The sequence below is a fragment of the Curcuma longa genome, chromosome 21 (genome assembly GCF_044706935.1).
Source record: "Curcuma longa cultivar G26 ecotype Majalengka, Jawa Barat chromosome 21, ITB_CL_G26_1.1, whole genome shotgun sequence".
Taxonomy (NCBI): Eukaryota; Viridiplantae; Streptophyta; class Magnoliopsida; order Zingiberales; family Zingiberaceae; genus Curcuma; species Curcuma longa.
Window position 1 is genome coordinate 13,014,249 of NC_133881.1, and position 26,810 is coordinate 13,041,058.

The 26,810-nt window shown below is 41.9% G+C and overlaps 5 protein-coding genes across 6 annotated transcripts; 1 reads left to right on the forward strand and 4 right to left on the reverse strand.

Moving 5' to 3' along the window:
• Positions 1 to 1,424: 1,424 nt before the first annotated feature.
• LOC141815205 (pollen receptor-like kinase 3) lies at positions 1,425 to 3,482 on the reverse strand. Its single transcript, XM_074703122.1, has 2 exons — positions 2,096 to 3,482; positions 1,425 to 2,017 (listed from the first exon to the last, which is right to left on the reverse strand). Exons 1-2 carry the CDS (start codon positions 3,480 to 3,482, stop codon positions 1,425 to 1,427), a joined length of 1,980 nt encoding a protein of 659 aa, XP_074559223.1.
• Positions 3,483 to 4,129: 647 nt separating this feature from the next.
• LOC141815332 (pentatricopeptide repeat-containing protein At4g20090) lies at positions 4,130 to 8,102 on the forward strand. Of its 2 annotated transcripts, none has more exons than XM_074703273.1 (4): positions 4,130 to 4,456; positions 4,533 to 4,587; positions 5,813 to 7,699; positions 8,038 to 8,102. In XM_074703273.1, exon 3 carries the CDS (start codon positions 6,211 to 6,213, stop codon positions 7,366 to 7,368), a length of 1,158 nt encoding a protein of 385 aa, XP_074559374.1. In that variant the 5' UTR covers positions 4,130 to 4,456; positions 4,533 to 4,587; positions 5,813 to 6,210; the 3' UTR covers positions 7,369 to 7,699; positions 8,038 to 8,102. The 2 variants fall into 2 exon arrangements, with proteins under 2 accessions (XP_074559374.1, XP_074559375.1); XM_074703274.1 differs by lacking the exon at positions 4,533 to 4,587 and having other exon boundaries at positions 5,813 to 6,030; positions 6,097 to 7,699.
• On the reverse strand, positions 8,039 to 11,528 carry LOC141815206 (brassinosteroid LRR receptor kinase BRL2). The gene is made up of 2 exons (XM_074703123.1): positions 8,979 to 11,528; positions 8,039 to 8,903 (listed from the first exon to the last, which is right to left on the reverse strand). The coding sequence occupies exons 1-2, from the start codon at positions 11,526 to 11,528 to the stop codon at positions 8,055 to 8,057; spliced, it is 3,399 nt and encodes a 1,132-aa protein (XP_074559224.1). The 3' UTR covers positions 8,039 to 8,054.
• A 3,157-nt stretch (positions 11,529 to 14,685) lies between these two features.
• On the reverse strand, positions 14,686 to 21,175 carry LOC141814757 (uncharacterized). Its single transcript, XM_074702702.1, has 9 exons — positions 20,742 to 21,175; positions 18,527 to 18,771; positions 17,619 to 17,703; positions 17,136 to 17,321; positions 16,886 to 17,056; positions 16,594 to 16,809; positions 15,321 to 15,492; positions 15,072 to 15,247; positions 14,686 to 14,993 (listed from the first exon to the last, which is right to left on the reverse strand). The coding sequence occupies exons 1-9, from the start codon at positions 21,132 to 21,134 to the stop codon at positions 14,904 to 14,906; spliced, it is 1,734 nt and encodes a 577-aa protein (XP_074558803.1). The 5' UTR covers positions 21,135 to 21,175; the 3' UTR covers positions 14,686 to 14,903.
• Positions 21,176 to 22,554: 1,379 nt separating this feature from the next.
• Positions 22,555 to 24,597, reverse strand: LOC141815467 (transcription factor bHLH68-like). Its single transcript, XM_074703412.1, has 7 exons — positions 24,314 to 24,597; positions 23,929 to 24,229; positions 23,681 to 23,758; positions 23,451 to 23,516; positions 23,275 to 23,340; positions 23,113 to 23,172; positions 22,555 to 22,991 (listed from the first exon to the last, which is right to left on the reverse strand). Exons 1-7 carry the CDS (start codon positions 24,430 to 24,432, stop codon positions 22,875 to 22,877), a joined length of 807 nt encoding a protein of 268 aa, XP_074559513.1. The 5' UTR covers positions 24,433 to 24,597; the 3' UTR covers positions 22,555 to 22,874.
• Positions 24,598 to 26,810: the final 2,213 nt, after the last annotated feature.

Genomic DNA, 26,810 nt, shown 5'->3' on the forward strand with positions numbered 1-26,810 from the left:
CGAGCTCTGACGGTTTCCAAATATCCAACGGCTCAGCAGGGCTGATTATTTTCATTCAATGGTTGTGCGCATAAGTGTGCGAGATTTTCAGGGATCAAGTTTGGGAACTTGGTCACCATCTTTATCCTTTTAGATGAGCTGATAAGTCTGAGTCAAGGAGAAAGAGTCAATGTATTTGTCCGTTGATGACTGATATGATGTGTGAGGTCGAAAGATATGTGGCCGAATTATATAAATGGTCGAGCTGAGCTGAGCGTGTGGCCGAATTGAGTTGAGCGTGTGGTCGAGCTGACGTGAATGTGTGACTAAGCTCGCCTATAGATGTGGCTGAGCTGACATAAGCGAGTGGCCGAGTTGCCCTATAGGTGTGGCCGAACTGACCTAAGCGTGTGGTCAAGCTCACTTATAGGTGTGGCCGAGCTGACCTGAGCGTGTGGTCAAGCTCACCTATAGGTGTGGCCGAGTTGACCTGAGTGAGTGGCTGAACTCACCTATTGGTGTGGCTGAGCTAACCTGAGTGTGTGATCGAGCTGACCTGAGCGAGTGACCAAGCTCACCTATAGGTGTGGGCGAGCTGACCTGAGCATGTAACCGAGCTCACCTATAGGTGTGGTCGAGCTGACTTGAGCATATGGCCGAGCTCACCTATATGTGTGGGCGAGTTGACCTAAGCGAGTGGCTGAGCTCACCTATAGGTATAGGCGAGCTGACTTGTGTAACTGTTCTAGTTGAACTAAGTGTGTGGTTGGGTCCATCTATATGTGTGACCGAACTGTCCTAAGCGTGTGGTCGAACTCACCTGAGCTCGAACCATGATCTGCCCTTTGACCTTATACATGCTAGGTCAAATGCCACTTTGGATCGATTATTAATTTTTTTTATCATGCATATCAGACGAGACTTACCCTATCACATATCTTGTTTTTTTCTTAGAGCATGTTTAGTCGGATGAAAAACTGAAATGTAGACTGTAGAAAGAATAATTTTTCAAAAAAATTTCATCCTTCTCTATTTGTAATTTTTAAAGGATGAGAATCGGATAAATACAAGATCTCACTAATTTATCATTTTAGTTTCATTAAAATATTAAACAGAAACAAAAAGTTTTATCCTCCTTGAATTATGAACGTTTTTTGCATAGATGTTATATATGATATATTTAGATTTTGTGAATTTATTAAGAATTATCATAATTTTTATATTATGATAAAATTAATTACCACATGCAATATTATGTCCCTTGCGCCTCTTGACGTTCCCTCTTTCCATGGGAGAGGAAATAAAACGGTATAATCATCTGCCGCTTAACTTAATTAGCATGGCGAGGTCCAATTAAGCTTAATTATGTTCTCTGTTACGGTCTCATTAACCATGCTAATCCTAACCATGCATCGACGAGGTTAATTAAACAGCATCCATCAATCCTACGACTGCTTCTCGCCGGCGACGAAGGCGCTAATGATCTCCTCGATGAGCTCTGCTACCTCCAACATCTCCGGTCTCTCCTCTGGATTCGCGTTCGCGCAAGCGGCGCCCACTCTGAGGAGCCGAACCATGCCTTCCACCGCGCCCGGGACCGCAACGTTCGGGTCCACCAGCTCCGCCTCCCGCTTCTCGGCGATGGCCGACGCCGCCCACTGCACCACGTCCGTCCCGCCCTTGGTGTTGTTCATGTACTGAGACGGGAACTTCCCGGTGACGAGCTCGAGGATGACGACGCCGAGGCAGAAGACGTCGGACTTGGGGGACACGAGGCGGTGCTGCGTGCCCTCCGGCGTCCGGTACGCGAACATTATCTGCGACGCCTGCGCCGCGCCTACCAGTGACGCGAGGCCGTGGTCGGCTATCAGCGGCTCGAAGTCATCGCCGAGGAGGACGTTGGCGGACTTGAGGTTGCCGTGTGGTACGTCGAGCGCCGCGAGCTCGGCGTGGAGGTACGCCATCCCGCGCGCGATGCCCAGCGCGATCTTGAGCCGCGTGGGGCAATCCAATGCCCGGTGCCCTGCTCCCGTGTCCCCTGCCATTCCGACGCCGTGTGATCAATCAATTGAAGACCAAATATATTGGCTACGATCGAGTTTAATTGATCGATTACCATGGAGAATATAGCGTAGGCTTCCTTTGGGGACGTACTCGCAGACGATGAGCTTCTCCTCCTTGCGGTAATGGTAGGCGAGGGGAGTGAGGACGTTGGGATGGCGGAGAGTCCCGAGACGGTGCATCTCGCCGTCGAAGGCTTCCTTGCTCAACCGGTTCATGTCGCGCATGCGCTTGACGACGACGGTCAAGCCGATGGCCGACATGGTGGCCTTGTAGGCGGAGCCCAAGCTGCCGTTGCCCAGCACCTCGGCCGTGGCCTTCATCATGTCCGTCAGGCCGAACACGCCCCTATCTTCGTTAATCATGATCAACTCAGTCGCCGCCACCGGTCCGCGGCCCGACACGGCAGCGCGCTTATTACGACTCGATGTCGACCCTGACTCCTTCTGATCCTTCTTTTGGACGGCGCTACCGGCCGTCGTGGTGGTGATCGGGATGGCAGTGGTCGCTTCCGCTGACTCCATGGCCTCTGCGGACTCCGCCCCGCCAGCCGTATCCAGTTTTCCCTCGCCCGGTCCCGGTCGTCGGCGGCAGAACATTGCGATTATGGCGATGAGGATGAGCACCGCCACTACCGTCCCCACCAAGGCGGCAATGTTTGAACTGGAGCTATTCTGTTTCTCGGGACGCTTATTGTCCGCGGCCGGTGGTGTGGCCGATGGCGGCGTTCCACAGGCAGTGGAGTTGAGAGGCGGCCCGCAGAGATCTGGATTCCCCGCGAAAGATGTGACGCTGAATCGAGTCAGGGATGCGGGAATGGAACCGGCGAGTCGATTGTTCGACACGTTGAACGACTTGAGAGAGGATATCTCAAAAGAAGGAATGGCGCCTTCGAAGGCGTTGCCCTCCAACCGGAGCTCGATGAGCTTGGAGGCGTCAGAGATGTAGGGGATGCGCCCGGTGAATTTGTTGTCGTTGAGCCAGAGCTTCTTGAGGGAGCGCATGGAGGCGAAAAGCCCGTCAGGAATCTCGCCGGAGAAGGCATTGTGAGAGAGAAACAGGGACTTGAGGCTTCCGAGGCTGCCGAGGTCCGGAGGTAACTGCCCGAAAAAGTTGTTATTGTTGAGGCTGATGGAGCGGAGGCCCTTGAAGTGGGCGAGGGCAGTGACATTGACGGTGCCGGAGAGGCCAAGTCCGGCGAGGCGGAGGCCGGTGACGATGCCGCTTTCGCAGATGACACCGAACCAGCTGCAAGGCGAGGCGGTGGATGAAGGGGACCAAGAGTTGAGGGCGTCGCCGGCGCCGGTGAAGGAATCCTTGAGGAAGAGGAGGGCGGTGGCGTCCGTCATCAGCTCCTCCGTCTCTTGGGCAGCCGATGACTCCGCGAAGAAAGCCGTGTAAATGAGAAGGAAGAAGATGAAAGCCAAACCTGCTCGTTCCATTAATGTCCAATTTCCTTCTCGATTGCCTTCTTTACGCGATCAGCCTCTGCTCTCTCGTTCTACGAACTCAACGGTGCTTTCTTTCTTTCTCCCTTTTCTTTTGTTCAATTTTGCAATGGTGTGGCAGCTTGGGGAGAGAGAGAGAGAGAGAGACAGAGAGCTGCAGGGATCTGAGAGAGGCCAAATTTAGATGCGGAAGATGGAAAAAGGTTGGAAGATGAATTAGAATTGGTAAGTTGACAGCAAGAACAAACGACGAGGTCAACGGCCAAATTTAAACATGCTTCGTTCATCAGTCAGACTGATCGAAGATGAATCTTCAAATTTGCAGGGTTTTTGTGAAAAGTTAACATCGGCGTTGAAGACGAAGTGTCAAAACTCCAAAGAACTGCTTATTAATAATAATAATAATAATAATAATAATAATAATAATAATAAGCAAGAAAATAAAAGTATGTTGTTGTGTCATTCTTTATAAAATTATTAAAATAAATTCTATTTATAATTTCTGTCCAAAATCTACACTCTTGATTTGGGCTGAAAAGGGCCAAATTGGGCCGATCTTGAACCAGACAACAAACCGAAAGCCCATAACTGCGCTGCTAGTCTCTACTTCGAGGTCTCGAGTCCATGAAGGCTGAGTGCCCTGCATCGCATCAACGGTGCGGCGCCCGCCACCATTGCTCTCGCCGCCGATCTCCAATTCGCTTCGGCGTTATCTACCGGGCGCCGAGTTCTTTGCCTTATCTCCCCTCACTGGAACTGCGCTTACCTTATCTAATCCGGCTTATCAGAGCGCGACGGCAGAGCTGGGGCTTTGTGGAAGCCCGCAGTTCTGTTTTTCCATCATCTGAGTTCTTACGTCGTGTTTTGCTTGTCTGGTGGTGGTAGAGATTGGTTTCAGCGAGCCATGGATGAGTGGATTATAATTGCTGGGTTTACCTAAAACCTCGCTGCTTTTCTTCTCCAGAAAGGTTAGGTTCAATGATTTGCTCGTATTCTAGATCAAGGAGTTCCCTTACTTTTCGAAATGGTCATTTTTTTTTTCAGGCTTATGACCTCTCTTGGCCTTCTCCCTCAGTAGCAATCTCTCATCTTTCTACGCGTAATCATTTCACCAAACCAGTCTCTTGATATTTAGCTAAATATGATGAAGTATTTTTACTGTTTTCCTCACGATATGTTGAGATTTACTTTTTCTAAGAATTTATGGTTCTGCGTGCACATTAGCAATGCCACTTTTAGTATGCTCATGAAATAATTTAAAACAGATTTTGATGTCTAAGATTGTTTTATCAGATTGACATGGATAGTTGCATCTTTTCAGGAATCATAACACAAATCGATTGAAGTTTGTTGTTAACTTAAGGAACTGATTGAATTGAATGAGAAGAAGAACTCTAAAAACCTGCTATGACTAAGGCAATAGCCAAAACGTTTTAGTAAATCATCATTATCGTTGTCATCACAATCCTATGTGTCTCAAGGACTGACTACATAAATTTTAGCACTCAATGTTTATATCACTAGTAATTTGTTCCTAAAAGTATAGCTTTAAATGACCCATAAAAGTTTGGTGGATGATATTAATAGTCTGCTCCTAAAATATAAATCGGAGGGGATCACATGCTCAGGAAAAAACTTGAACAGATCCAGAGATTAAAAGCAAGAAACTAAAATGTGAAGACATTGCAACTCCTATAGCACTAGTCATCAAATATATATCCTTCAGCCAATGAGTTACAACTCAAGTATAAGCCTCTGGGAAAATGCCATCTTAATTGTTGGTTGTAGAAGAAAGAAACATTAATTATAGGTCAATGACATTTCAATTAAATCTTATATACTATTTAATATTGCTCCACACTTAAATGAGAAGAAGATGCAACTCAAGTGTATATATCATTTCCTCTTTGATTAGGGTTTAAGTTTCTACCAGTGAAACTTGAGCATGTTTGTCTTCAAGTGGATAAAGCCTTTAGCTGCAAGTTGGCATCAGCCGCTAACATCTCTTCACTAAGCATCCTGCAATCTCCTTTTGAAAGATAATCCACTTTGACAGCAACTTTTAATATAACAAACATGTGAGATACATGTTAAAAAAATATTTTACTACTGAATATAAATAGGAAGATCTAGTACTTGTCAGTCAAATGAGAAAAAGAGCAATTACATGTTCAAGGAATTAAAACGATACATAGGCACATTATTTATAGCTTGACTAGTTCATGTTCTACATTTCTTCTTTTTACATTTTGCTTTACTTTGCCATTAATTCACAAGCTGACTTCTTTCCCCAATGAACATGCTTTCTACTTTGCCAAATGCAGGCTGATAAACATCGATTGAACTTCAAAGACAAGTACTCAAAGTCGTATTGGAACAATCACCTAATGCGCCCTTTGTCGTGCCATGGATGCCAGGCATTGTTGGTGCATAGCAGTATGCTCTCCTTGATGTTAGTGGCACTTGCAGGAAGAAAAATTTAGCCATTTTACAAGATTGACTACTTCTCACAATGCTGCCAGGATGTTTTTTTGGAGTGGCGGTGAGATTTCACATCTTTATTCTATACATCCTTGTAAAATTTAACATTGGCATCTGATCTCATTAGGGAATCAGTTCTGGGCTCCAGACTTTACTTCTCAATTTGCAAAACATTTGAGCAAAATAAAACAGGACATATGGGTGAGGATTATTAGTGAATGCAGGAAATAAAACAGGACATATGGGTTGCAGAATTGTGTCTCAAACTGCCCTTAATGGGTTACTTGCTGATTATAGCATGATTAGAATATCAAGATACTCTACATTTCTCATCTCAAAGTCGAATTGCAAGCTTGACAACGATGAATTTTGGTTGGATAAGTTGGATCAAAAGGATTGGCTTGCACCAAATGCATTTCTGAAAATATTTAGACATATGAGAAACCCTGAATCAATTATTACTGCATTCAGAAAGGCAGCTAGTCGCATGGATTATAGGCCTAATGAAACACTTTATAGTTTACTGATTGATAAACTTGCTCATTTTCGGACATTTAGTTATGTTGATGAACTATTGGAAAGGGCAAAGTGGGAGAACTGTAAGCTCTCAGATGATTTTTTTTATAGATTGATCAAAATGTATGGTAATGTGGCGAATCATCCTGATAAGGCCATTGAGATTCTCCTCAAGATGCCAGATTTTAATTGTTGGCCAACTGTCAAGACTTTCAATTATGTTCTCAATATGCTTGTTAATACTCGGCAGTATGAAGTTATACATGAGGTTTACTTAAGTGCTCTGAGATTATGTGTAACCCTGGACACTTGTTCCTTTAATATTCTGATCAAAGGCTTGTGCCAATGGGGAAAGCTGGATGCTGCTTTTTCTGTGCTGCAGGAAATACGAAACCAAGGATGTAAACCTAATGCAACTACTTATTCGACAATAATGTATTATCTTTGTAAGCATGACAGGGTAGGTGAAGCACTTGATCTGTGCGAGACAATGGAGAAAACTGGTTGTTACCCTGACACTATAACTTTCAACATTTTGATTTCTGGCCTGTGCAAACAAGGAAGAGTGACCGAGGCTATGGAGATGTTAAATGCTATGAAATTAAAGGGATGCTATCCAAATTCAGGCACATTCCAGGTGCTACTCTATGGTTTGCTCAGTTCAGAGAAATTTGTGGAGGCTAAGTATTTTATAGACACAATGATCTCCGAAGGTAGTAGGCCAAGTTTCTCATCATACAAAATAATTATTGATGGCCTTTGTAGGGAGAACTCCTTGACTCATGCTGAGATGGTGTTGGAGCAAATGGTGCATCAGGGATTTGTTCCTCGAATGGGGACATGGAAGATATTACTAAAATGCATGTTTGTAGAAGACAAATAATATTCTTTGGCGTATTTTATCTAATCACACAATTATTAAAGCAGCAAAGTGAAGCTAAGGCAATGCACAATGATTTCAGATTGCGGATAGGATAATTCTTGTGGTTTGTAATGACTGCTTTGGTTCAGCACTTCATCCAGGCTCTTTCTTCTGCCAGTTGAGCAATGGAGTTGGTGTTTTTATCTTGAATTTCATTTACCAAATTCAGTGTCTCCTATAGGCCCAGGGGTCACTTCTTCAGATGGAGGAGAAACAGTGAATAGATCGACTTTGCTGTGAAAGATGGAATTTGTCATTCCAGCGATTCGATTCTACGATTATATGTGAAGAGGTAAATCAAAAAATTATAATTGACCATAAGTAAATTGTTTTTAGACATCTACCTTGATTCTAGGATATCCTCTCATCATAGGCTATACTAATGTCTTCTTTGCTATGAATTTGTTTTGATGAAAATTTTATTTATTATTTTGGGTGTATAAATGATGGATGCCAATGGGTTTAAATGCATTTATATCAAAACAGGAAGACGTAAATATGCTTTTAACATTGAAAAAAACAACAATTTCGCTTTCTCTTCCGGTTCGACTTGTAATTAATCACAGACAGGATGATGTCATATATGATAACTCATTAATATATATTATATATATATTTTTATATATGCAGAATTATAAGGAGCATCATTAAGCTACGTCGACCGCCGCCGCCGCTACATCCCCGGCCGGCCTGAGCTCCTTCAGCATGGCGACCACCTGCAGCATGTTCGGCCTCTTGGAGGGAAAGTCATCCACGCACTTCAACGTGATCTCCAAGAACCTCTCCATCTCCTCCTCCGCCGCCTCCCCGCCGCCCATCAGCAGCAACTCCCCGTCCAACACTTCCCGCGCTTTCCCCTCCCTCACCTTCATCTTCACCCACCCCACCAAGTTGGTGTCCCCGAAGTCCTCCTTGTCGGTGGGCCGCCGCCCGGTGAGCAGCTCGAGCAGGACCACCCCGAAGGAGTAGACATCCCCCTTGGCCGTGCAGCGGAAGCTCTGGTAGTACTCCGGCGGAACGTAGCCCGGTGTGCCGGCCAGCGTGCTGACGCTGAGGTGGGTGTCGAGGGCGCTTATGAGCCGAGCCATGCCGAAGTCGGAGACGCGCGCCTCCATCTGCGCGTCCAGCAGCACATTGCTGGACTTCATGTCGCGGTGGATGATGTGGGGGATGCAGTTGTGGTGGAGGAAGCAGAGGCCCCTGGCGGCGCCGCGGGCGATCTGCTTGCGCGCCGCCCAGCTGAGGGCGGGGCCGGCGGCCTTGTCGGTGGGCGGCGAGTGGAGCGTATCCTCGAGGCTGCCGTGGTGCATGAACTCGTAGACGAGGAGCCGCTCCTCCCCCACCTTGCAGTATCCCAGCAGCGGCACCAGGTTCTTGTGCTTAATCTTGCCCAACGTCTCCATCTCCGCCATGAACTCGCGGTCGCCCTGGTAGCTCAAGTGGATCAGCTTCTTGATCGCCACGCACGACCCGTCCTTAAGCGTCGCCTTGAACACCTGCAACAGCTAGTTATTTCAGTACGAGGATTCGCCAACAACCACAGCCAAATTTAGGGCAGAAAGTTGCAGTACCTCGCCGAAGCCTCCGCACCCGATTAAGCTGGCGGCGGAGAAGCCGTTGGTGGCCTCGATGAGTTGCGAGAACTTGAGCTTGTGGAGCTGCCGCTGGAAGGTGGCCACGTTAATGCTCAGCGGCTCCTTCTCTTTCTCGATCTTCCACGTCGTCGCGGCGTGCGCCGCCTGCAGACTGTTCAGCATCTTCGCCTCCTCCGCCTCCCTCCGCCGCGCCCGCATCGCGATCGCCCACACGATCAGCACGCACAGCGACGCCACCGACACCAGCACGCCCAGAACCAGGCTGTTAGCCCAGGCCGCCGCTGCCGGCGGCCCGCTCTCCTTCCCCTGTTCCCTCAGCGGCGCCGTGCTCGGTAGGTTCCCCAGCGGCGACTGGCACGGCGGCAGCGGCACGCCGCAGAGTCCCGGGTTGTTCGCGTACTGGCTCGCCGGGAGCGTCGTGAGCTGCCCCCGCGCCGGGATCGGGCCCGACAGGTTGTTGTCGGAAAGGTCTATCTGCACCAGGAAGGAGAGGTTGGAAAACGACTCCGGGATGCTCCCTTGCAAGCGGTTGTGCGAGGCGTCGAAGACGCCGAGGTTCCGGAGACGGCCGAGGCTCGTCGGGATCTCCCCAGTCAGCCGGTTGCGCGCCAGGGCCAGCACCTGCAGCACCAACATGCCCCCGAACTCCACGGGGATGCTGCCGCTGAGCTCGTTGTACGAGAGGTCGAGGTACTCCAGCGTCTGGAAGTGCGCCCAGTCGTTGACCGCCGCACCGGAGTAGAGCCGCGTGAAGTCGCAGGTCTTCAACGTCGGCACCTGAAGCAGCCTCTCCGGCCTGATGCCGGCGAACTCCAGCAGCCCGCCTACCCCCTTGCAAGAATTCCCAACATTCCTGACGAACGCCAGCGTGTTCCCCGACAGGATACCGCTCGGCGCCTTGGCCCCCAGCTGCCGACCGAGGCGCGGTGGGATTGAGCCGGTGAGCTTGTTACTGTTGAGATCGAGCCACACCAGACTGCTACATTTTCCAAGCTCCCGAGGAATCTCGCCGCTCAAGCTGTTGTTGGCGAGCTGGAGGACGGCGAGCCGGGAGAGTAGGCCGAACTCCGGCCGGACCCTCCCAGTGATTCTATTGCTGGTCAGCGCGATCCACTCGAGGTTGCTGCAATTGAACAGCTCCACAGGCATGTCGCCGCTGATGAAATTGTTGTTCAAGATAAGATTCCGCAACCTCGAGCAGCGGCCGAGCTCCGCCGGGATCGGCCCCTGCAACCCGTTGAACCACAGCATCAAGTGCTCCAGGCCCTTGAGCCGCCCGAGCTCCGGCGGTATCGGGCCACGCAGATAGTTGATGCTGAGATCGATCGTCCTCAACCTCGAACAGTTGGAAAATTGAGGCGGGATTCGTCCCGTAACCAAATTATCAGGAACTCTCAGCTCCTCGAGAGAGGACTTACTGGAACAACCAACTTCTGGGAAGGATCCATGCAACTTGTTCGAACTGAAATCGGCGATCCTCAAGCGCTGCAAACTGAAAATCGAGCTCGGAAACGGTCCGGAAATGAAGTTGTTGCTCAGCAGCAGACTTTCCAGGGACACGAGATTCTTGAGCACGTCCTCTGGCAGCTCACCGGACATGTTGTTCTTGGCCAAGTCGAGCAATTGCAGAGAATAGCAAGAGTAGAACGAGCTGGGAATCGCTCCAGATATGTTATTGTTGGAGAGCTTCAGCTGCAGCAGCGACCCACAAGAGTTCCCCAGAGCATCAGGAATCCACCCGGTGAAGTAGTTGCGAGACAGGTCCAATCTCTCGAGCCCCCGGAGCTCGCCCAAAGCCTCAGGTATCTCCCCTGTGACCGCGTTGGCCGACAGATTTAAATACTTAAGACTGGTGCAATTGGACAAGGAAGGCGGGATCGCGCCGGCGATGCGATTCGCAGAGAGATCCAAGTGCACTAGACCACTGCAAGAGTTCTCCACCGCGATGGCGCCTGACAAATTGTTGAAGGAGAGATCAAGAGCATGGAGACTGCCGGAATTCAGACTCAAAGAGCCAGAAAGATTGTTATGGGAGAGGTTCACATAGGAGAGACTAGGATAGCTCGAAAAGAACTCCTCGGGGAGGACGTCGGTCAGTCCAGAGTAAGAGAGATCGAGCTCCTTCAGCGAGCGAGGAAGCTGGAGCAAAGAGGTAGCGGAATTGATGTAGAAGTTGTTGAAAGATAGATTGAGACTCCACAGCATGTCGAGCGACACCAGAGGATCGAGAGAAGGAGTTCCTGAGAGGCAGCCGCCGCCTAGATTGAGCTCGGTCGCTCTTCCTTGCCAGCAGACCACGCCATACCAGCTGCAGTGGCTCTGGTTGAGCTGCCAACTAGACAGAACTCCATTGGGATCCTTCCCGATCGTGCTTCTGAAACGGAGCAGAGCATCTCTGTCCGAGTTTGCGCTCGAATCAAGAGACGAGGACGAAGTCAGTTCCACGAACAGAACGAGAACTAGGACGACAGCAAAGGCTCTCCTTTGGGATTGATTGCCCATTTGCTTCTCAGATGGGAAGGCCATGGAGAGATGGAGAATGAATTCAGTTAACAAGCTTCTGCATCGCTGCTTTTAACTTTTGTGGTGCTAAGTAAAATGATGAGAGGGAATGTTTGCGTTGGTCAAACACGCAATCCAACAACCTGTGCCTTAGATTACTGAAGGATCCAAGGGTGGCCATCATAAGCAGTGTGGAAATCACACAAAGGAACAGATTAAACATGTAAATTTTTTATTTATTATTTTTGGAATGCTTTGCATGCACATAAACTACACAAAAGTGTGTTCGAGTGCATGAAGGGGAGGTCCTTGTGTTCCTCGTCCAAGAGACAGAGATGGTCCACCTCAAAACAAACCATCAATGGCATCTGTTATTAATTCTCCTCTCATTCCACTTTTTCTGCCTTTTTATCTTCTCTTTTGGTTCTTGTTTAACTTCAACTAGTGAAGAGTATTTTGCTACTGAAGATGAGATTTGAATGGGTGTCATTCTAATGCCTATCCATCAACCATAAAATAAAGCAGCATGTTCGCCAGTCATATGCCCTCGATACTCCAGTTTGATTCGACATCTTAGAATTATTATCGCCACGAGCACACGTGTGATCATCATTAGATCAGCGTAATGTGGTTTGAGTGGAAAGCAATGAAATTATTTTAGGTGCATCATTCATTCGTTGATTCTATGGGTTTAGCAATGAAATTAAGTTTTGAAGAGAGTTTCACAATTTATTTGAAAAGAAGCCACATTTTAATTTCCAATTGCATGCGAAATGGTGGGTGGACTCATGAGGTCACTTCAGTTTCACTTATTGATGATTGACAGATAAACTCTCCTTCAAGGTAGAGACTTGAAGGATCAAGTAGGAAACCAAACGAAATTATTATTTGTTCTGTTCCTGCTTAGAAAATTCATGCCCTTGCAAAATTTAAGAATAGAAAAACAAATAGAATAAATAGTGAGAGAGACTGGAAGTGATCACTGAATTTAATATAATAATAATAATGTGATCGATTCAACGCTGAGCAAAAGCTGAGGTGACAGTGATGAACACTATTTCCTCGATGCTACATTATTTTCACCGGGAGCAGATTTCAAATTTATCTCCTCGAATGGAGATGCAAATACACCAACGAGGAACAGGAAGTCTGCCTCTCTGAAGAATTTGTTAAGCGAAGACACCACACGCCATCATTGCCATCGCTCCTCATCATCTTCTTTGTTGCGAAGCTGCATGTGGTTACTTTGTTGGAACCTCAACCTCAACTCTGCCTTTAAATGCTGTGGTCTTTTAGGTGTTGCATTGCGTATAAACTAAAGAAAATGGCGTGGGTTGCTTACTTTGTAGGATCCCGAGAAGTGAGGATGGAGCTTTCCGATGGAGGCGCAGGCTGCAGCTTTGTGAGAATGTAAAGTGCGAGGCTGAATCATGACACCTCCCACATGCGTCTTTTCCCATCAGCCACACCCTCTCTGTTATGATTCCTTACGTTGTGCGATTATTATACTTCACACGCCATTCTTCATGCTCGTTGGAATGGCTGCACAGCATATATAGATATATATATTGCTTTACTTTTGGTGGACTAGAAATAGTTGAATTCTAATAGATCTATTTAATAATGTAGACTCTGTTGTTCAATGAACAAATATTGCTCATTGGAATTATCACTTACAGGAATATGTTAAAAAATTTGAACATTTGAATATATGCAGATAATTTGGATATTTGATCGGTGGATGTGCCCTAGTTTTTTGCAGATCAACTTGGGTCATAGATATGATGATCTGAAATCTATGGACATTTAGGATAAGATGCCCAATTATATATCATACAGAATGCAAACATAACTGCTTGCAACATCTTTAATTTGAAAGGAAAAGTGAAACAAACTTCCGGGACATAGCTGAGTTGGTTACGACAGAACAGAATTGTAGAAGAGGACAAGGATTTGAATTTCAACAAAGTCGAACAATACCCTCCTCCGTCGTGACCAATTGTAATTTCTTGATTTATCTCTTCACAAATGATCATGAGACCGATCGTGTGGAACCATTAGGATGACGGATTCCATTTTTTTTTAGAAGAAAAGTGAAACAAAATGTATTAAAGGAGGTTTTCTCACTCATATTCTTGCTCAATCAATTAGCACAACTATTTTCTGATTCCTTGTTATTTCTTCAAGAGTTAGTATCACCATCATATATATTTCTTTTATGCACTTTCTTTTTCGCTACATTATCACTCTTATAAAATCATGTAATCACTGTATAAATACACCAACAGATTCTTGTTTATTCCCCTTCAAATTTTGTCATATCACTAGCTACGCGTCACTGTCAATGTTTATGTTGTTGGAAGCCTCTTCTCCTATGATCTTAGACCAAACCAAGCTTCACCTACTTCTCATTGAAGCTCTTCTACACGCATGCAAGTAAATTTTTTTGCTCACTTTCTTCTTGGCTAGAGCAACCAATGCATCCTTTGTGCAATAAGTTGAGCATCAATTCTTGTCGTCTGTCTCTCTCAATCGCAAACTAATTCTCGTCTCCCTCAGTCACAAACTAGTTTCCTGGTGCCTCCGCTATTCAATATGAGCAAGATTACCCTTTAGCTAACAATAAAACTCCTTTTCCTTGCATAATGGATCATTTATGTTAGGACATTTGGTCCCTCCGTAGTAGTTAGATATAATTTGATAGTTTAACAATTCCATTAAGTTAGTGTATTTGATGGATATCAATGGGGCTATCAAACTCGTGGATCATCACCAAGCTTAGTAAAAGAACCGAAGCCTGTATTGTATTTTTTAGGTTCTTCATATCTTGAAATCCTTTTAGTTTTCAGTTCCTTGAGATCTCTGAGCTCCTCAATGAATCAGTGCCGCAATCTAAACCTAATCCAGAGCAACACTTCAATTTGTTCTTTCAGCTCATTGAGATCACAGGCTCTAAAATCAAATTGTGGAGTTCCTATTGATCACAGGCTTGACCGTCCTTGTGTTAGATCAGTACCTGAGAGCAACCAGATTAGGGCCAAGTCATTCATATTTCGATGCAAAAATGTGACACGTAGATGTTTACCTTCTACTTCTGAAGCATAAATGGATGATTCAGGGTCCTCGACAAACTGTTGTGACTACAAGTCTACAACCAGCTTCATGACAAAAATCCCAAGAATCAACATCATAAAGGACCCACTTTTCTTGCCGATGATCGAGAATACTCTTAATTACATGACCAGCATTTGATACTGTAAGCACAAAAATGAACTTAAAAATAACTTCAGCCATGATATTAGGCCCCGCAAAAAAGAGGCACCTTGACCACACAATTCATAGTTTCCACATCTTCCAAATGTAAAAGGCCAAGGTTAAAGTGAGGAAATTATCCTGCGATCATTCTTGCTGCTCATATATTTGCATATAGGCCTCCGATAGAGCAACCATTTGAGGAAGAGTTTCAGTGACGTGGAGATCCTGCATCTCGTACCTGAAAGAAATAATACTCAGCAAGCCAGAAGGTAAATAACAAACACGATAACAAACTAAACTTTCAAAACCAAGGTACCAGAGCTCTTCTGATTTACGCTGCACAAACACTCGATAATATCCCTCTCCAGGCTTCCCATCGTGAACTATGTTCCCTATAAGATCATATTTTGACCGCAACTTCTTCTTGTCCTTTGGCAGGGGTAATGGAATGTAATCCTTCAACTCAAGATTCTTCACAGGGAAGTTAACTGAACAAAAATTATCCGCAATCAGATACAGCTACAGGAAAATAATACTTCAAATTGAAGGAATTTAGTATACCAAGTGTAGGATTCTTTTCTATGAAGAAGTTATTTTTTGTAAATCGACGCATGTGAAGAATCAAATATTTTGGCAGTCGGATGACCCGATATCTCATCCTAGCTATACAAGGCCGGACAACCTCTGTGATAGTCTCACCATCAAACTTCTTCAATATATTGAACAGAGGAACCTACAAAAAGCAAATGCCAGATTAGTTTTCCTTTATTAACCAGCCTAGCCATTTCAGAACCAGTGGTCTTCCACTTCCGGAACTGCCAATGTATTGATATACGAAATGCTTACAGTAACTAAATAGTGAAAACTTCAGATCCACATGCTAATTAATTAAACTTATGTAAGTACAACTAGTTGAACAAACCATCCTGGAATAGTAATCAGAGGATACCTAACCCAAATTAAAATATGGTAGTAGTCTGATCTGTGATATATTGTCACTATAGTAACTGTGTATCACATGTAGGCCACTCTCACTATCAACTAGAAATTGTTCAACAATAGTTCAGTATCGAAACTGACCCAAGAAAAGAGGAAGGGTAGAGAACATAAAGAAGAGAAGAGAACCAAGAATAAAAGGAGAAATAGACTATCAATATTATGAACATAACCCTGCCAGTACTATCTACACCTTTATCTACTCCTTTATATAGGCCTTACAACTAACAATAGAAAAATATATATATTTTTGGAAAAGGAAAAAGAGTCGGTGGGGATAAAGAACTTCACTCATTGACGAAGTCCAACATTAAATGAAACACTAGATATAGGAAAAGTCTAGAGCTGAATAGTTTTGCACCATAAAGATCATTCGGTCTTGTATAAAATCTTGAATAGGTTTGCATCATATGGATTCCTCATCATTTGGATAAAACGTTCAAGGGAAAGGAAGCTCAGCAGGGCACTTATTAAAATCATGTGGGATAACTTGCTGCTTATTACTGTTACACATGCAACTAGCAAAAATGTATGCAGATAATCAGCTGCAGAAAAAATGCTACTTGCAGCATTTCTACAATTACTTCCCTGCACATATTTTGCCGGTAAACAAAGACCCATAGTGCTAATTAGTATAGTATTCCATTAGATAATTTTCTCCAAACAATAATTCTTCAAGAATGAAAAGAAAGGGAACTATGAAAAATTCAAAATGTACACTTCGAGACTGAGGTAGGTTTGAAAGATTGAAGATCTGTAACCCATTACCTATAATAGGCGATCATTGAATAGGAATATAAAAGATTCTCATACATATATAGGCACACAGGATTGATACCTGAGGAATAATGTTCTTCTCCATTGCATCCTTAAACAGGGGAGGTGGTGGCAGATCAAGGCCAAGCATTAGGAACGAAACTTTAGATGTTTCCCTAACAATATTGTCATCTAGTAATCCACCCTCTGTAAAACCTTTTTTATTCTGTTCATCTTCATTATCTAGTTTATCAGCAATAGATTTCTTTGGCATGTCTTTTACAACCTCCAATTCACCCTGCATAGCAAAGTAACCAACAATAAAAACAGGCGTGAAACATACAGATGAATAGCCATAACCTGTAGGGAAATACCTGGAAACAGTCATAAATAATGCTTCGATCCTTTTTCTTCGAGGGTCTAAGTTGTGTATGCAGTGTATTCAACAACCAGGACATAAATTCAACAGGATCTGATTGGACACCTATTTGGAATCGCTTGTTACTAGCCTTCATAACAGCCTGTAGAAATTCATGGGGGCTGACCTGAAAAGGAAAGATCAATATGGATCGTTCCTCCAAACAAAGTATTAGCATAAAGAAACAGAAGTCCTTAGGAACTGACCTGTCCCTTAAAGTTCCTTGCATGCCAAATTTTTCGTGTAAGTTCTCCGAATCGATGAATGAGTGGAGATTTGTTGTGTTGATAGTTTTCGGGGATTAGGAAAAAGTTCCTCAGGGGAGTCACTCTCATCAAAGACTGAATTGTGACATTAACAAAATCAGTCTCCTTGATATTGTTGAGACCCACCTAATAACAAGGCAAAAAATTGACAAGTTCACAACAGCAAATGTAAGGATTCTGAAAAAGAGAATGAATAGTCATAGTCAATCAAGATTATAAAACCCCAGAACACCCTTGCAGACACATAGAAGCTAGACATTTATTTAATGATAAACTCTGTTATAAACTCTTGAATTTATTTATTCCATTCAACTGGAAGGTATCAAGTGACTAGCAGAAAAACTAATTGTTATGACATACTTAAAAACATATTTCGTGAAAAGCTTGTGTAAGCCATTGCGCATATATGCAAGTTGAACATACCATTCCAGGTAGATAGTTGGAACCATCCAGTGCTCTTGACCACTGTCTGTTTTCATCCAGGTGCAGAACTTGTTCTCTAGAAAACCTGAATTGCAAAAATTGTACGAAGTTAGCCCGAATAAAAACACTTCCATGTTGTCTGAATAAAAAAGACAATTGACTAAAACTATACCAAGTTATCAAAGTATCAAACAAATTAGTGAACTTTGATGCTTTGGTTATATAAACAGTGTTCCTCTATGAAATTAACTAACTGAACAGTCAATAACAATTATTGACCAATAGTACATTGTCCAGCTCAGCCTTTTTGGAGCCAACGTTCTAGCTACTTTTCGTCAGAAAAATAAAGCTGCCTATTTCCTCTGAAATCTCTTTTTATGTTCTAAAAAAACCTATTGGATATCACAGAAAAATTGTATGAATTGCCAATTTACCTATAATAAAAAACTTAGCTACAATTATGACTACTACTTTGTCATAGTGGCCAGTTCAAGTTGTCTTTTCTTCTAACTATATCATAAGCCATAGAGTATGTGCCATGTGCCTAGAAACTTTGATCTCACATTACAAACTGTTATTTTCAGTAATCATAAAACCAAGAAAAGCCCATAAATTCACAGAAAACAAAAGAAAGAAAAAGCTCTACCTATAAGGAACATGGACAAAGAAAAAATAGTCTTCTTTCATTAGTTAGTCTTGTATACTTCTACATTGGGTGTACTAGTTCCAACTTACACTATATGGAAAATGTACAGTAACTACTTACTCCAGTGATACCGGAAGATGAAGCATGTAGATAATACTCGGTCAAAAATAAATTAATAAAGATTAAGTATGTAAATGTATTTCGTATTGTTACAACTCACATCCAAGGAAGAGTAGAAGAACTGCATATAATACAACATTACCTTGGGTTTAAAACATGCCGGATATCATCTAGTGATGGATCATCAATTTCGTATCCATCAGGAAGGCAGTAAACTTTTTCTGTTTGAAGATTAATGTATACATGGTGACCTGCTTCAAGACTGTGTGTATATGCATAAGAGTTCAAGCCTCGTCCTTGGTAGTACTTTCCACAAACCAGGCATGCATATACATTTAAGTTTGAGAGAGAAATGGAACAAAACTTCTCAAAGTCAAAGTCCAAAACCTGCAATAATTAGATAACAAACGTTAGAAGAGTGCAATCAACAAATGGAATCTCCACAATTCCTTTCTCTTCTCTCCTATTTGATCCAACCATTGTTAGTAAATTTGGACCCAACTTAATTGCCTGATATCGTTGTCCTTTCATTTGATGACTACTTTTGTTTTTATTTTCTCGTTCCTCTCTTCTCCAATTATGCAAACTCTATTAGTAAGTCTAATTAAAACAAAATGTCAAAAAAAAAAGCTGATGGTTCGATGCTTCTTTATCCACATCTTGGTGGTTTTGGCCAGTAGAACTTTTCAACAGTGAAAAAACAAAAGATATATAACATAAACCAAAATCTCATCACAAATATCACAGATATTGTTTCTTTAACCTAGCATCTTATTCCTCGGTAATTTAGATCCTCTGGTCTTGAAAAGGAGGTGGTTTGCTAATGAAGAGGATTTATATAAACTTGATTGGTGACTAAAATTGGTTAGAATTTAAGCATTTTGATCCAGCAATGGAATCTAACAACTTATTTTGTTCGTAACTATAATGATTGATAGAAGATAAATATAATAATGTGTTTACTAGTGTTATGGCTATTCAGAGTGTACATTAGGAGTCACTTCTAAGCCAATCTTTTTACATTACTACTCGATGATCTCACCCATCATATTTGAGATCAACATTTTTAGTTATCAGTTTAAAAAGACTAAATTTAAAACTTAAATTGTGGAGAATTTTTTTTTAGAAACTAAAGGATCAATTTAATTTGTTTATAAGAAAAGAACTAAGTGGGTAACTAAGATGTATTGACATAAAATTTATGTAAGCGAGAGCTTTAGATATGTAAATATTTTATTCAACAAGAAGATATTAAATGAAAATACAATTACCAGGATAAAGAATGAGTTTAAAATGATGAGGGGCTTTCTGTGATTGTTGAGTAAACAAATCTGAGAGTTTGAGCTTAGGAAGTGACACAAAAAGTTAATGTAAAAGATATAGGAATATGCTAAAATGAATGTGCGAAGTTACTAAAAAGTATAAAATACATAATCCTACTATTAGAAACTAGAGAGTGATTATGTGTAGTTTCAATAGAATATAAAGTTTGGGAAAACAAGTTAAGATGGTACCGGCATGTGCAAAGGTGACCAGTAAGTTTCATAATCTGAAGAATTAGTATCAATTAGAGTGGAAAGTGCAAGGGGCAAAAAGAGAACAAAGACAACATTAGTGATAGAAAAATATTTAATTGATTTCAATATTACTACTAATATAGCTTTGTATCAAGCTCAACGGAAGAACAAAATTTATATTGCCAAACCCAAATTATTGGATACACATGGCTTGCACAATGATGTTAAAGAATTGAGCCTAACATGTTAATGGTCATTTCCCTTATTGGGGAAGAATGTCAGTCCAAGAGCATTGGCATGGCATACATGATTTTACTCAAGCAACAGATAGAAATTAGCATATTGGATCACCCAATAATCACTCATGGCCTTATGGATTAGTGAAAATTATGTCAATAGTCAACCATCTCCTTACTAGTATGAATTATTGCTGAAAACTTACTAGTGCACTGAAGGAAGAAAGTTCATCGAATCTATATCTCCAGTTGATTGTGAACTCAAGAAGTCAGGCTTTATATAGCTAATTTTTACAAACTAATTAAAATTTCATAGTGTATCTGACTGGCCTTCCATCATAAACTTGAAGAGTAAGGCACAACAGAAAACAAAATGATCCATACTCAAGCCTAGAAGGCTAATCCAATTTCCTCCAGCTGAACTCAAAATTCATAATCTGTTTTCAGATTTTTATCTAGTCAATTTTGAGCAAAAAGTTCTGTAATTTCTATAAACATAGAAAAAAAGTCCCGAAATACAGTAGGTGTGCGTGCAGAATTCTAGGGGTTGCCATATATTAATCTAGAACGAACTTAGATTCTACGTAACAAGCAACAGAAGAACCTGACGATTGACGGTATCGAGATAGGGGCAGTCCCTCCGACGCTCCACCTGGCGCTGACGTCTCACCGGTTCCATAAACCGGCTACCGTCCTTCTGGTCCTCCCCCTCTTCCTCTTCGTTGTCTCCTCCATCCCATGCCACTAGATCACCTCCATTCTCGTTAGTCTCCACGCGAACGTTCCCCGGCTCATATCCTCCATTATCCCGGCCACTCGACTGCTCTCTCCTCCCCGTGACCTCCTCGTCGTCGATGCCCGTATAAACGGCGAGGCCCGGGAGAGAGCCGCCGTCTCCTTCCTCGTCCAAGCCATCTGGCATCCGCTGCCTCTTGATCGCCTCCGCCTCGTCATGGACCTCGTCTTCTCGGGATTTCCTCTTCCTCGGAGCGTCCATGGGCGTCGGAATAAACCCTAGCGTCACTCACCTTTCAAAACGGGGGGCCGGGGAGTGGTGGAAGAGTCGGCCGATCTACCATTATAAGAAAACACGACGAATTAATACAAAATGAAATATAATAGTAATTACAAATATATATATATATATATTTATTTTTTTTTTTACAACTATGATAGTTGAGAGCTTTAACTTTGAGACTTTTTTTTAAAGTGTTTTGTGAATCAAAAGCTCTTTGATCATGAGGTATCGTAAATTTTAAAAGTTATGGGTCAATGTTTTTTTTATATATAATATATGTAATCATCTCTTACAATCAAGAAGCGCAAATGAATTCTAGTGGATGATCTAATATTTTTTTTAGATGATCGATTCAATCTTACAAAAATTTTCTTATTGATTCGTTCGAAGGTATAACTGATGGTTGAAGATGAGAAAATACGTACGATAGAGATGACATCCCAAATTGGTCAATCATGGTCGATTGATCTTGGGATGGATACATACCAAACGGAGCTATGACGAAGTTACTAAGATTCGTTGAAGAATTTTGAAAATATTAAAAATTTGAGAAATTTGAAGGATATTATGGAATATATAAAATATTTTAAAATTTTAGAAGGTATTGTGTATGAGAGGAAAATGAGAATATTGGACATTTGGATGAATATCAATATTTTGGATAGATCCATTTTCTTCCATGTTTGAAGAATTTAAAAAATTTATAAAAGAAATTTTTTCATCCATCTTTAATAAAAATATAAATATAAATATAAATAAAAAAAATTAATCATTGAACAATAATTATTTTTTAACCATTGAATAATTATTAATTAATTAAAACTTTGTAATGATGATGACTAATCAACCTCCTCTCTAACTATGACAGGCATGAACACTTTGATTTCAGTAAAAGGCAGAATCCGTCATCCCAGCAGCCTCACATGGTCGGTCCTACAACCATATGTGAGGAGATAAATCGGAAAGTTGCAGTTGACCAATACGAAGGAGAGCATTATTTCGACTTCGTTGAGATTCGACCCTTGCCCAAGCACGAACACCTTCACATTATTATGGGAGATTGTATTATGTGGATGAAATATAGAGTGTGCCACCTTATACATACATCTCAAATCCACAAAGATACAACAAATTAAATTAGTAGTTTAATTATTTTTTATTGCTATTTTAGTTTGATATAACATTACAAATAAGAAAATGGCAATTCCATTGCAATAATCAATATACGTACTGTGATATTGACTGCGATAATCCTAAGTCAGAATTTGCTTAATTGCAACCTTAGCTAGCTCTTAAAATCCATTCCTGGGATTTATCATTTTTAAAATCCATTCCTGAACTAAAAGAAAGAAGCAGTCAATTACTTTAGGCACCCCAAAGACCACTATTTTCACCTTAATTATAGCAAACTGAACTGAAATCACACTGGGCATTAATTAATCAAATTCAGATCACACGAAATTTCATATGCAATATTAACGTTCTCAAATCAAGAGGGATTAAATGAGCACAACTCCATGGGGATCAATGCATCATGCCTAGCTGATCAGCTTGGTGGTTCTTAGCAGGGTTGAAGTTTCTGTATCCTAAGCCCAACTTGATGCATACTATCAGGAGCAATCAATCTTTATTCAGAGTGGCTGCTAATGATCTTATGCATGCACATCAACTGCAGAAGCTTCAACAATGCTCAGAACCTGTCACTCATGTATCTGTAAATCAGAAGCTTCCCCAATAGTTTCCACCAAACTCTCTTCCTGCGTGCGAGATGAAAGGGAGTGGAATAAGGCAAAGTCCCCTACTCGTCAGATCCTTCTCTTCCTCAATTCTGCTTTCCTGGTGCAATGAAAATGCAACAAATTTCATAATACCTATGTACTTCGATGGATCAAACTTTGAGGGTACTGGTAGTTAATATCTGTTCATGATCATCGAAAATTTAACAAGGCATACTCACAGTGGGAGGTTGTTGCTTCATGTTTCCTGAAGCACTGCTCAAGTACGGTGAGGTCAGAGCCTAGAAATAAAACAAAGTATGGTGAGAAGAGAATAAATATCTCTTGATGAGAGAAATGGATTCTTTGTTCAAACAGTAGACACAGGGGACTAGTTAAGCTACCTCAATTTGACTTTGCAAGAATCTTATGTAGCCAATTGCTTCTAACAACACAGAGGCTGTATCAGTCTGTAAAGCTCATCAAAATCAACAAAAGATATGAAAATAAGAGATGGAATGAGCTTAAATTTCATGAACAATGAGGGTAGATGCAAAATACATAGGAATGTATTCAGTACCTTCCCAAAAGGGGAAACAATCTGATGAAGTGCAGTTATTCTATCTCCTAATTTTTCCTTCCTCACCTAAGAGTAAAGAAGATATCAGCTTAATTTTCGTGTGCAGCTAATTAACAAAAGCTGCTTCTTACTTGAGTACTAAATTGTTTTCCAGTACTGAAGTTACTAATCTGCATAGTTATAAGTTCATAATTATATGATATCAGCCATGGATGTTTATAGAAGTGAACCTTCAACGTGGATTGAGCTGTGAAGGAGCCTTGAACCCTGGCCTTCTTGAGAGCTCCACCAGTTGCAGTGCTGTTGCACTTGAGAAAGGAGAAGTCCGAACTATTAGGAAAGTTTTCCACAATCGTTTGAAAATTTTCTCCAATTTATCATAGCAAACTAAACTCACATTACATAACCTATTTCATTGATTTTTCTAAAAATTTTAATGCATATATATAATTAATCTTCTTACTGATTTTATTCCTACCTCAGATGAGCTATCAGCTGGCTTGGTGCTGTTGTGCTGAGACTTGTTGTTTGAGAACTCCAACAGGTTGTTGCTCAAAGTGGAGATAGAAGGTGGCAAAACTTGATGGCTCCATGAACATTTAGATGATTGGATCACTTCGCTACTCCCTGCAGGGCTCTGGATCATGCACCCACTCCCTGCAGCTGCCATATATGCACCTGTGCCAGCGTTTCCAATTTGTTCTTCCCAACAACCCTCTATAAGTTCAGTATCATGCTTCTCTTCTTCGCTAGCATATGATTCTCCCCTGCAACAATCGCTAGATGTCATGCACATTAATCTTTAGTATTTCCATAAAAATAAATAAATAAATAACAAGAGCTAGATCTAGAGAGTTAATTACAGCAACAATTGGCTCCATGAGAGTGGAGGATCTTGGTAAGGTAGAAGGCAATAGTTTTGCTCGGCAGGTGGGCTCATCATAGCGTTCATGCTCCAAAAGCTACGACTTCCCCTCATCATTTGCAATGGAGGACTACTTTGATATGAAGCAATCCTCTATTCATCTCTACAACCTTGATTACTTCCCTTGTGACTGTACCAGTATATGTACATGATTGAAGCTATAACTACCCCTACAAGCTTCTGTTTGCTCCACCTTTCGCCATGGAGATAAGGTTAGGAGAAGAAAGCATAGCCAAGTGAAGACGAATACCTCAGTGTTCATAAAGTGGATGTGTTTTATTTAGCAAGATTATTTCTCTTAATTATTAATTTTTTTCTCCTTTCCTGTAGCCCATGCTTTTGCTTTATCATAAAGTAGGACAGAAACTCGGATGGTCCTTAAATTTGTTTAAGTTTGAAGAATCGCAAAACACTGCACCATCTGTGTGCTTTGTTTAGGCAGAAAAAAGGTAAATTATCACGAGTACTTCGGTTCCCCAAGTAGTTTGTCCTCTGTCCTCAGCAAGTGCCACATACTGTTCTTTCATATGTATACAAATAATTAATTAATCTCTTTCTCTAACTCATTTTCTTGGAAGTTTCACTTCCTCTTGCTTGTCTTCATCCTGCCATGCAGATATTCCTTCCTTTCACCACATGTTACAGCGTATTCTGCCTTCTGTCTATTTCTATGATAAATGGTAGTTAGTTTTCTTAATTACCATCCATCTTTCTTCTCATATAAAAGCAAAAGAAAGTATTAGACAGATTAAAAGTTCCATCCTTCTTTTGTAATGATCCCAAATAAACAACTTTTGAACCTCGATCTCTTTCCTGCACCTTCTCCTCTACTTTCTGCTTCCTTTCATCACCTCCCTCTCGTGAGAGCTTCTCTAATTAACCAGTGATTGTTTATGTTTTTTTCTCTAAGAAAGGGGAGGAATCCGCGCGGCCGGTGGTGGGGCTCCGCGTGCCTGCCAATCTGCTGGTCGAGAGCAACGAGGAGGTGAAAGACGACGTTGACTCTGCCATCATTCCCTTCTTCTCACACAACATTATTCCAATCCACTGTCTCCACTCCCTTGTCTGTTTCTCCACGCCATGCATGCATCATGCATGCGTATGCGTTTCTCCTCCCTCCCTCCCCTGTTACAAACAACGAGATTAGCATGCATTGCCTCAAGGTACGGATTACTAGTTAGCTAAACATATATATATAATTTCTTTATCAATTGATTGCCTAGGAGGATGCGATTCTTCTAGCTAGCTAGCTAGTGATCGATCGATCAATGTCGTGTGCGGTGACAAGCCAATGCCCCCATGCTTCTCCTCAGCTTTACAGCTCTTGAACCACGCAAAATCTGGAGCGCGTGCTCATCATTGCATGGACATAAAAGAAAAAGTGAGCTTTGTGGTAGCTACCACACGTCCGCTGCTACCTTCTGCGCAAATCTAAAGCATTGCCCATATTTTGTTTTGTTTAGCAGATTTTCGATCGATCGATTTGTCTGCTAGCTTGCAGCTTTGCTCCATGTTCAATTTCATGTATGTTTTTGTTGGTTTAACAGTGCTTTCTCTTTGAATCTTGGATTTTACTGCTCCAAGTCTTAACCGTGAGGTATATATCCCTACAACATGATAAAAGTCACTAATGTATAGATTCAATCCAAATTAATGAGAAACTGTAGTGTGGAAAAATAGTAATAAATGAAAAATCTCAAAACAATGACCAAAGGATATTAATTATGAGAGGTTAATGGAAGAAAACATGATTGATTTTTTTTATTTCTAAAGATTTACATGGTATTTATACACAAATGGAAAGCTAGAATTGGTAAGGAAATTAAAGAATGAAAAGGAATATATATGCTCCACCAAATCAGTGATCAGACCCCTAAACTGCATTGCTGTTAACTTAGTGAGAAGGTTTGCAGCTAGCTTGTTCTTTAGAGGAGAAATATCGTAATTAAATTGGTTTTCTCGATACCGATCGAGCTAGACTGAATAAAGAGACGATTGATGTCAAAGTGTTCTGTCCTTTCCAGTAAATAGGAGTTGAATACAAGGATGAAATTTCCATATATCTCTACGTAATTTAAAATGCACTCTTATTAGCCTTCATGAATGTCTTTAAGATCTCCATGAAGTATCTACAGCCTTCATTTTCGACATCCAGCCATCTTTGCCATTGCAATTTTTGGCGATGAGTTTATTGTGTAACAGAACAAATAGGTATTGCTAGACATGAAGATGGTTGTATGAGGAGAAACATTAATTATGAAGACATTCAATCAAATGGTGAGATTGTTTGAGAATAGGAGTTGGAAGATGATTTATTACATAGATAGTAGCTAGTAAATAGTTAGGGACAGAGAGAAGATTCCATCCCCTTCTACTTGAGGTCTTTATTAAGGTTACGAATGTTCCATGATCCGATCTTCATAAGCTTGAGCCCT